This window comes from Halictus rubicundus, chromosome 12 (genome assembly GCF_050948215.1).
Source record: "Halictus rubicundus isolate RS-2024b chromosome 12, iyHalRubi1_principal, whole genome shotgun sequence".
NCBI classification, from domain to species: Eukaryota; Metazoa; Arthropoda; class Insecta; order Hymenoptera; family Halictidae; genus Halictus; species Halictus rubicundus.
Genome location: NC_135160.1, coordinates 13,398,019 through 13,414,027, shown reverse-complemented (window position 1 = coordinate 13,414,027; position 16,009 = coordinate 13,398,019). Strand labels below are relative to the sequence as shown.

General features: G+C 43.2%; 3 protein-coding genes across 6 annotated transcripts in view; 2 read left to right on the top strand and 1 right to left on the bottom strand.

Moving 5' to 3' along the window:
* The first annotated feature begins 3,702 nt into the window (after positions 1-3,702).
* On the top strand, positions 3,703-11,341 carry LOC143359600 (adenosine receptor A2b). 2 transcript variants are annotated; one of them, XM_076797638.1, is made up of 4 exons: positions 3,703-4,916; positions 8,217-8,428; positions 9,134-9,607; positions 10,231-11,341. In XM_076797638.1, exons 1-4 carry the CDS (start codon positions 4,481-4,483, stop codon positions 10,630-10,632), a joined length of 1,524 nt encoding a protein of 507 aa, XP_076653753.1. In that variant the 5' UTR covers positions 3,703-4,480; the 3' UTR covers positions 10,633-11,341. The 2 variants fall into 2 exon arrangements, with proteins under 2 accessions (XP_076653753.1, XP_076653754.1); XM_076797639.1 differs by having other exon boundaries at positions 3,704-4,916; positions 9,140-9,607.
* Positions 11,342-11,584: 243 nt separating this feature from the next.
* Psf2 (DNA replication complex GINS protein PSF2-like protein) lies at positions 11,585-12,629 on the top strand. Its single transcript, XM_076797553.1, has 4 exons — positions 11,585-11,943; positions 12,026-12,134; positions 12,202-12,363; positions 12,433-12,629. The coding sequence occupies exons 1-4, from the start codon at positions 11,699-11,701 to the stop codon at positions 12,481-12,483; spliced, it is 567 nt and encodes a 188-aa protein (XP_076653668.1). The 5' UTR covers positions 11,585-11,698; the 3' UTR covers positions 12,484-12,629.
* Traf4 (TNF receptor associated factor 4) overlaps positions 12,630-16,009 on the bottom strand; it is a 55,392-nt gene continuing 52,012 nt past the window's right edge. For all 3 annotated transcript variants that reach the window (XM_076797551.1, XM_076797552.1, XM_076797550.1), the window contains 4 exons: positions 15,764-15,925; positions 14,625-14,942; positions 14,178-14,438; positions 12,630-14,004 (listed from right to left, as the gene is read on the bottom strand). In XM_076797551.1, the coding sequence (XP_076653666.1) occupies positions 13,651-14,004; positions 14,178-14,438; positions 14,625-14,942; positions 15,764-15,925 (1,095 nt within the window). In that variant the 3' untranslated portion in view covers positions 12,630-13,650. The remainder of the gene's footprint in view (positions 14,005-14,177; positions 14,439-14,624; positions 14,943-15,763; positions 15,926-16,009) is intronic.

Below are 16,009 nucleotides of genomic sequence, written 5' to 3'. Positions count from 1 at the left end.
GCTACGGTATTAATTATGTATTATTTCTTGTACTAAAAGTCTTGATTTTGGTATTGTTACAAAAGTATAATGTTTAACCTAATGTGTCCGGTCTTGGTAGATTCGCGATAAGGTAGAGTGACTACATTACCGTCAAAAAATGGTTTTACGCGCCTCAAGTTTTCGTCCTTATATAAGAATATTGAATCTGTGCTGCACAAGCTTTTGAACATTTTTTTAGAATGCGAAGTTCCGTCGTCCAGCGATAAGAGGGAATTCGAAAAGCTCGAAATTGCTTCTGCCAGCAAACAACGTTTCTTCTATCGATCAGATTGAAACTTCCATTGCCGAGAAATGCCACGGGAAGTTACCAAAGGAAAGGAACTCTTAATTTCGTCGGAGAAGGAGGACTCTAAACTAATTTCTACTACTTACTCCCGCGAGGGGTGAACTTCGTGTATTTCACGCGCGCGAACGTGCCGCGTCGTGAGAGGCTTATTAAATTCTGTACGTTCCTCAAATTACAGATCCTGCCATTACCAATTCAAAAGAACACGGATCTAAGCGAGAAACAGTCGTCCATATTTTCTAACTATTTTCGCAAGCTCAAATAAGCAAGAACTAAGATGTCAAGTCATTAGAGAAGGCATCAAACTTATAATAATTATTAATAATTATTGTCTCATTTTTTGTTTCTGTTACATAATTCGAAAATCTTGTGAAACATTAAGTTCAATGTTTCATACAGTTTCATTTCCCTGCGGACCAAGCGCGAGAAAAATAACGTGTTCGTCATAACTGCGGATTTTATGCATTTATGACAAAAATGGGTAAGCCCAATTTAAAGCAGTGGACATATTAAAAAGATTCAAGGGCACCAGCGTATTGGTTTTAACTTAATAAAATAATTAAAATGAAAGAAATTTTTACTTCGCTCCTGCGTCAATGCAAATACTGTTTACTTTGCACAAAGATCCGCAGTCTACTCATCAATTAAAACCAGTAGACCATCAATTAAAACCACTCTGTTGATAAAATAGAGTTGGTTTTCTACTAGTTCGAATTGATTAAAAGCACGAGAAAGATTGAGATTCCGTTCGAAACAACAATGTTATTCTTTTTTACAGATCTTTAGGTCGCTATGAAGAAGATATCGTTTGAAAACGAGTGGCAAGATAACAGATAGCGGCAAAAACCGATCGTCCTATCGCATGAACGACAATTACATCGGTGACTGTCATTCGCGAGAGTGTCAATTAGCGTACCGGCAGTTCGTTACGTATTTATGCCTCCCACGGTCGTTTTTGCGCGGCGTAATTATTCGAATTAGCCGGCCGAGCGAATATCAGCGGGTCTAGACGAATTTTTCTTCCGTGTCCTCTTCCACTGCGACCGTAATCTATAATCCGCTTCCATTCCACCTCCACACCGTCGCCGTGTCCCCGTGTTGTCACGAAGAGGAACTCAGTTACGCGCCACGGGGTTGAGAAGTCGGACGCGTTCTGTCCCACAGTGCAACGTTCGATTCGCGACGTTTAATTCGCCGAAGCTTTTCTTCCCCGAAAAAAGCAACGACGAAAGGGATCAACGTCGATCGTCGACCGATCCGTGACCGGCCCCGGAAACGTAGCGCGTCGCGAGCTTGATTGGCGTTGATTAGCGAGGGAGGAACACCAGCGTGTGCACCGTTGATTGCTCATCGGTAAAAGCTAGAACAGAAAACCCCTTTTTTAAACAAATAAACGCTTTCTAACAAACAGAAACACTTTTCTCACGGACCGGTCAGTTTGGACATTAATCTTTCCTTTTTGCGGTAAAGATATTCGGACGGTTATAATTATGTTGAGGGCGTGATACCGCGAAGCCTCTATAAATAAAGATGGACGCAGTAGCTTAGAATAGAGTACCCCGAGTATGCGTGATATTAAAACGTTATTATTTATGACGACTTTTATATCTTCTCCCTCTCTCGACCTTCAACGCCGGAGCTAGCTTTTATGATTTTTAATGGCTCCATCGAAAATGTGTTTATTTACGAAACGGCGCGATTCGTGTTTCTAATGCATCGCGCAAAGGAATGTCTAAATTTCGATCCAGCTCTAACCGTCTTATACTCGAATGAAAAGACACTAAGCGGCAACGGCTACGTCCAGTCTATTAATTCAGACGCTTTCGCGGAAGGAGTAGATCGCTTCGATCGCTTTTTAAGTACTTTCTCGATACTTCGACCGCATATTGTTACAAAGAGCCGGTCGGCATTGTTTCGTTCGAAGAACATCTCGCGCGGGACGGCTCGGTAAAAGTTCCTGATCAAAATCTGCACTGTTCTGCTAATCTTCCTCCCTTCGTCAGCTGGCGTCGTGTTCGGTCAGTCGCGGGACGGTTTCAACTCTGAAATTGCGTCGCGACGGCTCAACAGCGATCGAAATGCTCCTCGCCGATCCTCCTTCTCTCGATCCGTGGAATTAAAGTCTTAATCGGTTCACGCGAGGCCGGCGAAAATCGTCGATTGCGAAGGAAAAAAGTCGATAGAGACCCCCCTCCCCCGTAGCAGCCATGAGTTTTAAATTCACGCCGAAGGAAATCTCGAAGACGGTGGATCGACAGAAGACTCGAAGCAACGCGGTGATCGAACTTTTGTCTGGAATTCCGCGGAGCTCCGCGAATCCTTGAAGAGGGAGGCCATCTACAAGCTTGGAATTTTTAGGAGACGAACGATGATCGACTGCAATGCGGAGAGATCTTCTTTTCCAAGGGATTAGGTAGAACTTCCATCGCGGAAGGAGTTCAGGACAGCAGCCTGGGAAGGCCACGTAAGAAGCGGAGGGCATTCTTTTCCATATCTGCCTGATCTACCCTTCAAGATTATGTAGAAGTTTGCGAGAGGACTCGGAGAGCATTCTTTTCCATATCTGCCTGATCTACCCTCCAAGATTATGTAGAAGTTTGCGAGAGGACTAATCGAATTGGGGGGGTGGCGGGAGCCGAGGGATCGGGACAGGATTCGAGTGGCGCGAATTGAAAGAATGAGGATAATTGAAAGCCGGATAAGAGCGGCGACCGAGCCTCGTCGATCTCGCGAGGATCAGCTGCGCGACTTATGATAGAGGAGCGGGTCGTGACCCTAATACCCTTGAAACGGCGACACGCGTCACGCTTACACCACAGCTCACCCTCCGATGAACATGCGCCGCAAGCTCGAGGAAGCTAGTAATAAGCTCGGCAACTACGCGGCCGAAACGTGGCCGTACTCGAAACGCCGACACAATGAGCGCGGCGTCGTTTTCACTGGCATCCGTCCGCGGCCAGCTGGCCCATTGTGCAACGAAATCCGCGGCAGATTGGTTCAGCCAGTGTCCTGCGGCTGTTGAAACGCACGAGATCTTTCAACGAGGCTTATTACATTTATGGAATGCATAACGGGCACGACTCGCTCGCTGACTAGCCCACAAAAGCTGACCTTCGGCCAGATTTCCTGGTACATACGAGTCGCGCGCCGAGTTCCAGAGGATTCATGATTGCCGACGATACCATAAGCCCCATTGACTTTAATCGTTCCCGCGGAGCGGAGGTGTCGGCGAAAGTCGCGAGGCAGATCTGCGTCCGCAGTGAGGATCGACGTCGATCGCTCGCGGAGGCACCCGTGACTCTTGGTGATCTAGTGTCGGTGGTGATCGAACCTCGTTCCCTCTTCTAGAGATTTATGGCCTGTGTGTAGTTTTGATTGTTCAGCTGGATATAGAGTCTTGTATCATTCTCGGGAAGTGTGGCTCTTGGCGGGCAACCAAATCCTTGGCTTCGCGCCGCGCAATAAATATAGTTTACGGTTTAATGATTATACTATAATATTCTTGGAGCGGCGTGGTCCTGCGAAACTCGTCTCCGAGCGGTGACGTTTCGGATTAATGTGCGTCGTTGAATGGACCCGGGACACGATCGAAAGTAGAGCGAACACCGGTGCCCGTACGAATGCTCGTTGTCTCTTGGAGGAAGATCGATCACCTTTAAACGCGTCCCGTCTACCCGGAAACTGTTAGCCGGGTCGTCGGCTACCCGGAAAGGGTAAACAGAAGTCGGCATTCCTGTGGACACGCGACTCGACTGTTCGACGTTTCACCACGGAGGATCTATTTAAAATCGTGGCATCAGTCTCGCGTGACACGCGGCCCGTTCGACGTCACGGAGCCTCCGCAATGATTAACGGTATCCATTAAAAAAAAAAAAAGAAGAAAACACCGCGAGGAGAGTGTTTGTCACGCGACCACCCCGGCCGACGGTTGTTCCAATTAGCCCGGGGAACAGGAATGAGCATCGATTATCAATGAGGACGATGGCAATTACACCGATATCGCGTGCGAACGCTCGTTTGTCAAGGTACATACGGAGACGTCGGATCAAGCTGGCCGGACGCGATCAAAGCCGACTTTCGGTGAATTAATTAAGAACGGGGACAGTACGTAGATGAGAGAGAGAGAATCGTCGGTGATCAGCTTGCGTCGTGATGGAATTTCCATCAAACGCCACCGAGCTGGCCGATGATTTCACTACCCTAACCACTGTCACCGCGCCCACCAGCTCCGAGCTGAATCTGCCGTACACCGTGTGCGAAATTCTGGTGGCGGTGTGCGCGATCTTCGGCAACGGTTTGGTGATCATCGTCTTCAGCAAGGAGAGGAAACTACGCCGACGGACCAATTACTATATCATATCGTTGGCCACCGCGGACTTGTTGGTCGGTCTCTTTGCTATACCGTTCGCGATCCTGGCCAGCGTAGGGTTGCCCACCAATCTCCATGCTTGCCTCTTCACCGTCTCTGTCCTGATCGTTCTCTGCACCATCAGCATCTTCTGTCTTGTGGCGGTGTCCGTGGATCGTTACTGGGCCATACTACATCCCATGGGATACTCGCGCACCGTGCGCACTAAAACTGCCATAGGTAAGGGACGTTCCGATGTGATTCAGTGAACCGAGTGACAAATCGTACCAGTAATCGGACACCGCTTATGGCTGCGTTACAGCCGTGCCAGGCAATTTTAATTTGTCAATTCAATTTTTATTTATCGGAACTCTTTCCGACACGTTGACTGCCATGTCACCCATAATTCATTATTTCCCCAGGGTTTGAAATGAATCTTCACGTTGATGTATTCGTTGCACCTTTTAGGATCTGCAAAATGCGAGACAGTTGGAGGACTACTTGATATCGTACATTTAATTTCTTTCCAATTTTTGTTTCATTACTTACTTTGGTTTTATGGTATTTTTGAGGTTTCTAGTTTGCCAGCCAACGCTGTCCATTCTATCGTTGACAACAATTCGGTTGAAAACAATCTTCTAACAATTCGGTTCTCTTCTTATATTATGCCGTTGGTAGCTGGATCGCATAAAACTTCTTCTAGTGAAACAGAAATTCAGTTCCAAGATCATTCGAGGGAAATTGAAACAGTACAAATTGAATTCGTGGATTGCATTGAAAGGTTAACACTTTAACTGTCATGTCAATTTTTGCAGAGAAATTTTCAGAAAATTTCTTTTCTACTTTTCAGGGGAATAGAGTCTGTAGATCCGAAACTAATAAAAACCGTACTAAATTCTATCGAATTTTATATTACAGCATTTTTTGGAAATTTTTTGGAGATTTTGCTATCTGACTTGAAAATGAATTTTTATTACAATCTATTCGGTAATTTAAAGTTTGCCAGGATCTACGAGATGTAGTTGCTATAAGAGATCTTGTGCTTTCTATTGTTATGCTTAGACTGCGGACTTCATGCATTCACGAGAGAAATGAGTTCGAATACAAACGATGAAAGTAGCGTTTCGACAAATTTTAGTTTTCGCTTGAAATATTATTTGATACTACACGACGCGCTTGTCTTCCGGAACAATGCTTTACGGGGGTCCTGTAAGCTTTCCTCGAAGCAGCCATAAGGCTCTTATTAAGGTGTCGTTGCGATGGATCATAGTATGTTGCTCAGCTTTGTGGAAAATAGGTATCTGCTCGAAACACAGCTAGGTTCACGTTTCCCTGGTTTAAATTAATAATTCCTCTCCGATGATTTCGCGTCGCGATAGACGCCCTAATATTATGAATATGGTAGCTAACTAATGTTTGATCGGTCACAATGTTAAGAAGTTCAAATAAGATTAAGGAAAGACATCTTAACTAGACGGAAACGAAATTGCAAAGTCGTATTTCCAATTAATTTCGCGAGACGTGCCTGGAAACGTTATTTACCGAGAACGGCTACCACCTGTTGCCACCGCAATTGCTTACCGTGATTCTGCGACGATCCAGTCGCATTTAAAATCACCATATTATTGTGTCTACTATACCTACATCGTTATGCTATTATTATTTACAATATTGCACTATGTAAGAGACTAGAACCTGCAACTATGCCATGTGGGAGGTCGCATCGGCACAATGTTGTCTAATCAGACGCGGCGTACCACGAATTTCCGTCTGCTGCTGAGACGTGACAGTCATTCATCATTATCGCGTGCGTTTATTGTCAAAGCAGTCCGAACACGCGATGCCACGTTGCTGTCTTGTTAATTCTTGAAATTTAACAGAAAATTGTCGGGGAGATTCCGCGTATGAAATTGTTAAACAATGGTTAAGCCCTGTACTCCTTCGATTATTGGAACAGGATGATAAACAGATCAGACGATTTCGATGGAAAACGTGTAACGGGACGCCTCTGGGTAAACAATTCTGCAAATTATAATTGCCCGTGAATGTTGTTCCATCTCTGTTTAATTAAACGGATACGCGCACGGTTCTTCTGGGAAACGCTGTTACAATTGGTTCGTTGGATTGTGCAACGATCATGGTGACATCTACTCGCCGGGCGATTCCGCGAATTTGCCAGCTGGTCCTCGATAAGATTGACTCGTACTACTTGCGTTGACTTCGTTCTTCGCTCCTGGCGGACTGTCGCCAAGCTTTCTCTCGGGATTACGAAACAATAGTCGTCTCAATTGGATCGCGTTGATACATTTCTTTTTTTTTTTTTTTGAAAATTATTGATACCAGCAAGAGAAAAGCAAACTCTTCCGATTTCCATTTCGTCGGATCGTGCGTTGGAAATGTGAACACGACCTTTCTGCTGCAAAATGATTCACAGTCTAGCTATAGCGCTGTTGCAAAATAGATTAATCACCAAGGGAACATCAAAAATGTCAGGATACCTGAAACGCGTCCACCATTCGTTCGATTTCCCATAGGATTTCCCCTCCCTTCGCTCTGTCCACCATTGATGGAAATCGTGTCGTTACATCTCCATATATCTCTGGATAGAGAACATTGAAATAACAAAATCACGGAAGATTTAGAACTATTTTTATCTCCACTTGAATGTTCAATTTTTGGAAGACTGACGTCTGACCAACGAAAGATTATCCACTCTCGCAAACATTTCCCACCGATACCGTTCTTAACAAATAATTACCTTGTTAAATTGCTCAATACAAATTTTATAGAGCAACAGTAAATGATTTTTTTGAAATATTATCTATACGAAAAGAATGCATAATTTATTTTTGAAACTTTGAAATCTGTCGAGAAAACTCTCTCCCGGTTGAGTGCTTAAAAATCAACGACAGACATCGTGCGAATTTTGACTCGATGTAGATGGAATGAAAAGATGGCCGGCATACTATCCCGCCGCTATTACAAATTGAAGACAGTTCGTAGAAAGATTAATCGGCCGATTAGACGTTCCTCGCGTTCCTCATTTCGCTAACCGGACAGTCGTGATTAATTCAAGCATTTCGCCTGTTTATGGCTCGAGTGATTTTAATTACGACCAGGCTGACTGATACCATCTCCCTGGCGAACGAAAAAGGTGCGTTTATTACCCCTGCCCTGGTGATCGATAATGTTCACGTGCGCTGCTATCATCGATACCGTTGACCGACTTTCTGCTCTACTACTTTCTGTTGTGTAGGATCTTCTGTACACAATCGTTTGCTTATCAAACGTTCGCACTAGAATCTTCTTTTCGTGTCAGAAAATGGCAACCAAAGGTTTGCGCTACTTTCACGAATCTTATTTCAATTGATTTTTTGCTTTACCATTCTCCTTGCTACAAAGGACCACCTCCTGTGCACAACGGAGGACCATAACAGATTTTTACGTTCGTGTTAAAGAAAAGCAGATCGTGACCTTTGAACGTGTTCGATGGCTCGAGTAATCGTGAAGTAACGATACGTTTATCCGCAATAATTACAGGTATAATTTGCGTGTGCTGGATCGCCGGGACATTGGTCGGTTTTCTGCCGCTGTTAGGCTGGAACACCGGCAAGAAATTGAACGAGAAATGCATCTTCACCGAGGTGATGGATTACGATTACCTGGTGTTCCTCTACTTCGCCACGATCATCTTCCCAGCGCTATTAATTGCAGCCTTCTACGCCCATATATACAGAGTGGTCGTAAAACAGGTCAGACAATTTTCCGTAAATATACGCGTTGACGGTTCGTAAACACGGCAACGAATTAATGAAGATGCGATACACGTTCGCGAGCCCGTCTTCCTTCCATTTCCACCGATAGTTCTCATAAATGGATTTCCTCGTTATTCGTAGAACACGAGCACCAACGCATCCCGAGCCTCATTTTTCTTTGCTCTAACTTCTTTCGCTCCGACGACCTTCCGATCGAAATTAATGGCCCTAATGACGGCTGCATAACTTACTGGAAACTTAGCGTTCGCGTTATCGATGACGTGTATTAATCAGACTTTCACGCTGCAAAAGACGCGTGGGCGACGGTCCGTGAAAGCTTGCTAAATCACTTTTGCATACAATGATATATACGTGTGTTCTTGGGGCCGCCATGTTTGGGAAAGATGGCCGAGAACGGCTCGCAAAGAACCAGTTACAAACAATTCCCAGATTTTTCTAGTAACCATAAATGTTCCGAATAAAAAACTGAATATAAAATGTAAAATTACGACACAATATTCCGATTCGACCGATGAAAATAAAGTTACTCTTATGTTTTCGATTCCCACCTACATTTTGTGACAATTTGAAACAGACACGACGGACGAGGATCGAGCGAATTAAATTTTGATTTCATTCATTTCGTCTTTTCGTTAAGAATTACAGCTCGTGTGTGTTGGTCGAGTAATAATACGTAAACAGTTACAGCAAATAGTAACAATGAATCCTGGTCGTCGAATCGGAAATCAAACAACGGCGGCGGGCCCAATGCTGCGACTTCTCGGCGCGGCTCGTAAACGCGAGGTAAAGGCCACGCAGAATCTCTCGCGCATCGTGATCTTCTTCATCATCTGTTGGTTCCCCCTCTACACCATCAACTGCGTGATGGCTTTCTGTCCTCGCTGTAAAGTGAACGACATCCTGATGAACTTCTGCATCATCCTGTCGCATTTGAACTCGGCCGGGAATCCGTTGCTCTACGCTTATCACTTGAAGGACTTCCGGGCGGCGCTGAAGAACTTCATGTGGAGGCTTCTTTTTCCTCACAGCGATGTGAAGTCCAGCGTGGTCAGCGTGATCCACGATCGAGGATCTTTGGTCGGTTCGCAGAGGCAGTTGCAGAGGCAGGCTGCGTTGGCTTCTGCGAGGAATCATCGATCGAGCTTGTTGCACCAGGTTGGGTGCCATTTAAAGTTCGCAATGAATGGTAGTTGCAAGGGACGTTAATCGATTGACGCGTTCAATTGTTAAGTTATAAGCTGCAAAAAGATTGTCCGGTTATTTCTTAATCTTACGAATTGGTAAGATATAATCCTTTGAGAACGACTGCCGCCATATTGACGGTGCCAGGTTCATATATCTAGCTCCTAAAGTTGCGAACATACAGTTTAACTATTTTTAAATAACAAGAGATCAGTATTATATTTTTCTGGTATTTAAGATTTCTCTGTAATAATCGAGTTTTCCAAATCGAGCGGTTGGCATTGGCTATTGACCCCTTGTGTACGTAACCAAAATCTATAAACATATTCAAAACTTTATTTCATTTAAATCGATGTAATAATACCAAGTGCAATTAGATCAAGTGCTGCAGTAACTGCTACCCTTTAAACTTTGAATCCAGATAGCAGTGTCATTAAACTCGAGTCTATCGTTAATGATCCCACCGCTATCGGCACTCGACACCTGCTTTTGTCTAGCTCCGACAGACAGTGTGGCTATTTAATATCAGTTCCCACTGTTTATTGGAAATGGAATCTTATCTTATCAATGCGTAATAACGCTCGTTTCATGTTCAGGTGACCGACGTCAGATCGAAACTACCAACCCTGTCCAGGAATGCGTCGATTCGCGAAAATGAAGCGAACGAGGCATCGAGTTCGTCGCAGAGCGACAAACAGGAGGAAGATGGCTGCAGCAACGACAACGCGAGTCAAAACAGCAACGAGGAACATCGGAGCGAGAGCGAGAATTGTGCGAACAATCGGATCGACTCGAGCCTGTTGCGAGCACCCTCTTGTGTATCCTCGATGGAACTCCAGATCTACAAGCCGATGGTGCCGCTACTTCCGGCGGAAATCGATCGCGTCGAGGAAACACCACCCGCGTCGATTTTCGTGATCGAGGTGGACGTGAATCACGTGGATTCGGTTCGCGAAGCAACGGACGAGGGATCGATAGAACGTAAGGACGAGGGCTGACTACCTTCCTGTCGTTCATAGTTGATGATCATTGATAAGAATTCGTGCATGCTCGAAATAGACATTGGTACGCGATTCACACGAACGGAAGACGTGTTTTCGATGTTAGCGTTAGTTCGACGTATGATATTCCGAGACCTGATGTTAATACTCATTGCAAGTCGCGTACAAATTATTCTACGGATTTTATTACGCTACAGTTTGCATTAAGACTGCGAACATCCGACTGAACACTTTTTTGAGATTATGTTTCTCCGCCCCCTCGTCGCTATAATGTTCAGTGCTATGAGTGTACTGTGTCGAGTCGTAATCTTATAGAGTAGCGGAACTAATTAATTCACTTTTTTACTGAGATCGAGTAATGTTATTTCGTGACTGTGTTTTAGTAAGGTAACTTGTTCTCTGTCGATCGTACATGATTCTTTAATAACATATCTGTAACATCATATCTGTAATATAACGAAGGACAACGATCTCTACACAAATTATATTTAATCCTGAAACAAAAGTCGAAGGTGTTTCGAACTAGAGATCATTCGATGTTATACAAAAAGATCGGCGAGTGAAAGGATATTCGAATTTTTAACAATTCCAGAGAAATTGCCGTGTATGGTTATTTATATATTTAATGTTCATTCCGTATGCTGTATATTACAAGTCAAGCAAAATAAATGTCACAAAATTGTCATCCATTTTTGGTTTAAACATTTTTTAATATTACTTCCTACAGAGAGTCCCCACTTCTCTGCATCATCTTTTTAGCCTGGAACAGAACCTGCATCAACTTTTTAGCCTGGACCAGAACCTGAAAAACCTCGAGCGTGAGCACTCTCATTTCCTCTTCGTTACTTCCTAATTCAAAGAATCGGTTACTTTGCGCATGCGTTCTGAATACATTTGAAGTTAGCGTAGTCAGCAACAGGTAGCGTTTCAAACATGGCACACCGTGCGTTTCCCGCCGATACTTATTGTCGCAGCTGCGACAGGTGTGAGTGCAGGATGTTGGGGATTTTGGAGCAAGAATAGCCCAATTTCAGAATTAACAAGTAAATAGTACTCAGTAATTATGGATCCAAGTGAAGTGGAGTTTCTCGGTGAGAAGGAGTTGGTTTCGATAGTGCCGAATTTTAGCTTTGACACGATTCATTTGATATCGGGATCGATAGGCCCGTTTCGTGCTGGTCTACCTGTCAAAGTTCCAATTTGGTTGGCAGTGAACTTGAAACAACAACAGAAGTGCCGAATTATTAATCAGGAATGGATGAATGCAGAGTCTTTGAACGAGGTGAAAGAGGACGAAAAATTGTCGAAGTAAGTCATAACGTTCCCGTTTCATTCTGCTATTATAAAAAAAATACTTTGTCGTATTTATATTGTATATTAATTTGTTTAGATTGTTTACCAAAATGCCTAGCAATCATTATATAGACGAGGCGCAACTTTTATTGAGCCATGGTAGCGATGACATACCTGATTCAGATGTGATAAGGACAGCGATAAAGGTGAGAAAGATTTAATGTTCTTTACCTGTCTGAATTTATTTCATGTTAACGTAGTAATAACTTTCAGGATATATGGGATATAAGGATGTCCAAGCTACGTACATCGATAGATGCTTTTTTAAAAAGTGAAGGTTTACACGCAAAATTGGATCATTTGACCGCTATGGAAATTAACAGCGTAAGGCCATTGCTACCACACTCTTTGGACCAGATGTATAGGATTCAAAGTGTGAGTGTGCTAACAAATTGATTCAATCGGTAAAGTAATAACTCTTCTGTAATAATTTGATTTTTCTAGACGGCAAGAGTTTCCCAGTCACAAAGCGCAGAGAACTCTCAAAGACCATGAAATCAAGACTACCACGATCAATTTTAAAACTGTAAATATACATGTATATACCATTCAATGAAATTTGTTTATTATTAATTTACGTAATCATATCTTATTAGAGGAAGTAATTATTGGGATGGACAGAAATGATTACTTGTATAATATATGTATAATATACGAACATGATATAATAGTTTTATTATTTCTTAATCTTAAATCATTACATACAGTCACTAGCATCTCAATCACAATTTCTCATTATCACTAACGTGTAGTAAATGCGTATTTACATTAGTAGATCTGTCGCGTGGACAAATTGCTCGCTCCGATCTTATCTCTTTTTCACAATATTTACATTTCCTAAGCTTATAGTAAACAGTCCTTTAATCATCTTTGATTTGAATTCTTAAAAGTAGATCCTTTCGATGAACAAAACGTTGTTCGACTGGTGAACTCTTAGAACTTTGAAGATTGCGGTTTCATCAACGTGAAGGTTAAACATGTTAACGGAAACATCAATCGCAGCGCGACACGGAATGGAAACTCGCGTTGCCTAACGCGTGATTAAAACCGTAGGGAACCGTGACGCAATAGAAATATCAACTTTTTTTTTTAGTACAAATACGAGTTAGAAGTAGGTCAGAACCATTAACAATTTATACAAATTGTGAAACGCGATATGAACAATTTTGTGTAGTTCCCAATGAAAGATCTTGTCGATGAACGTTACGGCGATACCTCCAAAACTGTAGACTCGGGATTGTATCAGCTCAGAACTGAAGGTTTTGCTTGTTATCGTTATGTCTTCAACTATTATCATACCGATGTTTTCTCACCGATAACGAGCCCAAACAGGACATAATTGGACGAACTGTTCAAATCCAGAGATACCGCCGCACTATTGTTTCTAAAACTTTCAGAGATACCCTGAATAAATATTACTATGGTATACAACGTAAGTACCATGTGGCCTGTATGTAGAGTACTCCGCACCATCACACCAAGTACACGGCCGATGCAAATAAATACAATAATCGTGAGTCATTTACTGGACTGTCATTACGTGTAACATAAGAAATGCGCGACAACCGCCATCGAACTATTTACGAGAAACGATACCAGTGTGTGCCTACGTGGAACGATAGTAGTCGAGTTAGTGGTACGATACGCGCTAACGAATTACACTTAGACGGCTACGATTTTGCTAGGGTCGACTTTCACTCGAATGAACATGGTGTTGTCTTTGACGAAGTGCCGTCTTTTAACCATTTCGTGGGAAACAAATCGGGGAAAGCCGAAACCGAGAGAGTCAGGCTCGCGACTCGGCCTTTGGAAGTTCTTCCATGTTGGATCGGGTATAAAGCTTTCGACAATATTGCACGCCTTCTCCGCAACCTCCATCTGATCGAATATGGTGAAAGAGACACTGTGGGAGAATGGCCACCGCAACAGAGCATCGTACTCTCCAGGAAGGATCTTTATGTATATGGAAATGTGACTGCCTTCGCCGGTTCCGTTTCCGTTTAAGAAAACCGATGCCTGAAAAAGAAAAAGTCACAGTTACTAAAAGTCTAGTTATAATAGCTATCCAACTCCAATCCTATTACGTCGGACTGCAACATAGGAGCGGAGTGGACCTATTTTGATAATGAGTGTATGTCAGGTTTCTTATTTCGACAAATAGTAAATGTCAATTATTAATGTGAACGTACTTGTAGCTTGTAACCATATTGACTAGTGTAGAAAGGAGGGCTGACCAACTCCATGCCTTCCTTAGCTCTCGCCTCGGACATTTTGGCACTGTAATCTGTGATCTTCCATATTAGCGTGCCTGTATAATTTAATGACAATTTGCTGATAGCCGATTTGAGGCTGGTTATTTGATGTTGCTGCTTCGTCACCACGCTGCACATGAGACTCAGATGCATCTTCGCTGATTCCTCTAAGTGTTTGTCCAACGAGAACCTGTTGCCCTGCAACAAAAAACAGAATTTATTATTGTCTCTGTACTGAATCATGTTTTGTGACAGCTGCATTCAGCTGAGGGATCTTTCTATAAGCAAAGAGGTCGGTTAGGGTGTTCTTTGCTCTCAGGAAGGATTTCAGAAAATTTTTCATACGTAACGGTATGCACAGATCAAATTGATTTATCAACGTACCTTGAAACGACAACCGGCATCCTTAAACGTACAAGACAGAAGGTGTGTGGTGCAATGGTCTTTCAAGTGAACCTCCAAATCCTCCCTTGGTAACACTGCGGTTTCACAGCGATGAGGACAGGCGACTGGGAAACGTCCACATTTAGCATGGTGGGCGCCGAGCGTGTCGAAAACGAACTCTTTACTGCAATAGCGACAGGCCACCAGTCTTTTCGCACATTCGCCCAACTTGTGCTGGCTGAGATGCCTTCTCTGCACCTTCATGCCGCATTTGTTCTCGCAGTAGAGGGGCTCGTAGCCACATGTGCCCGTGTGTTTCTGGAAGGAAACAAACAGCAACGTTAAAACAACAGTGGAGAGTTACAAAGATGAAGTCTGTCAGTGTAATTAACTTCTTTGCATGTTCCAACATTCAGTAGAATTTTTGGAGTTACCGAGACTCTCTTCAGGTACCACTTTTATTGTTTATTTTTGTATTTATTTTGGGAACTACTTTGAAATTACTGTTATAGGCTATCTTTAATGCTTTATCAGGTGCAAACAATTTACTGCTATTTCTTGCAATTAAAAAAGCAGGTGATACAACATACACCTTCCTCTATTTTTGAAAGGTACGTTCTTCTTCTAGACATGCATTGGCTTAGCGATAAGAAATTTTGCTTTATCAAACGTATGTTTATTTTAGTTTATATCATAAAACTAGGAGATTGATAGAACAATTTTTTTGATAAACATACGACTCAAAAAGAGGTGTGTAGCAGCTGCCCAGCAGTTCAAGTAGACTGACGTCATCGAGCGCCACCGGCAATATTAAGATAGCCTTAGGGCGTTCATCTTCAAAAGTGACATTTCAAGGAAACTTTCAAATTCAAACTTTTAACATTCGTCCCGCTAACGTTTGAAGTCGCGACGACATTTTGAGATATTCCGGAAAGAAGAGGTCAAGGACTCTGTAAGCCTTCAGTTGAGTCGTCAAAAGGTTGAAAACGTACAGGGGAATATCGCAGCAACAACCGGGTATGCAAAGACTATTCGAGAAATTTCCTTTCGTCGTTGCTGCTCTTTTGTTTCTGTTCCCAGTTGTACAGTTAACGGCTGGCACTCAATCGTGGTTCTCTAATTAATGCGGGAGCAGTTACCTCGAGCGTGTGACCGGTGAATTCTTTGGCACAGAAGTCGCAGCGTGCTCGCCGCTGAGCGCAAGTATACTTCAAATGGTCCTCCATGAGTACACGCGGGATCATTGCGCCGCACTTGTTGCTGCAAGGCACTGCATCGTGCTTGCAGGTATTCAGGTGAGCCTAAACAGAGTAATGCAATTTTTAATATACGTTCGACACTTCGCACACACGTCTGGGACATTTCACGCCATTTTATATTACTCC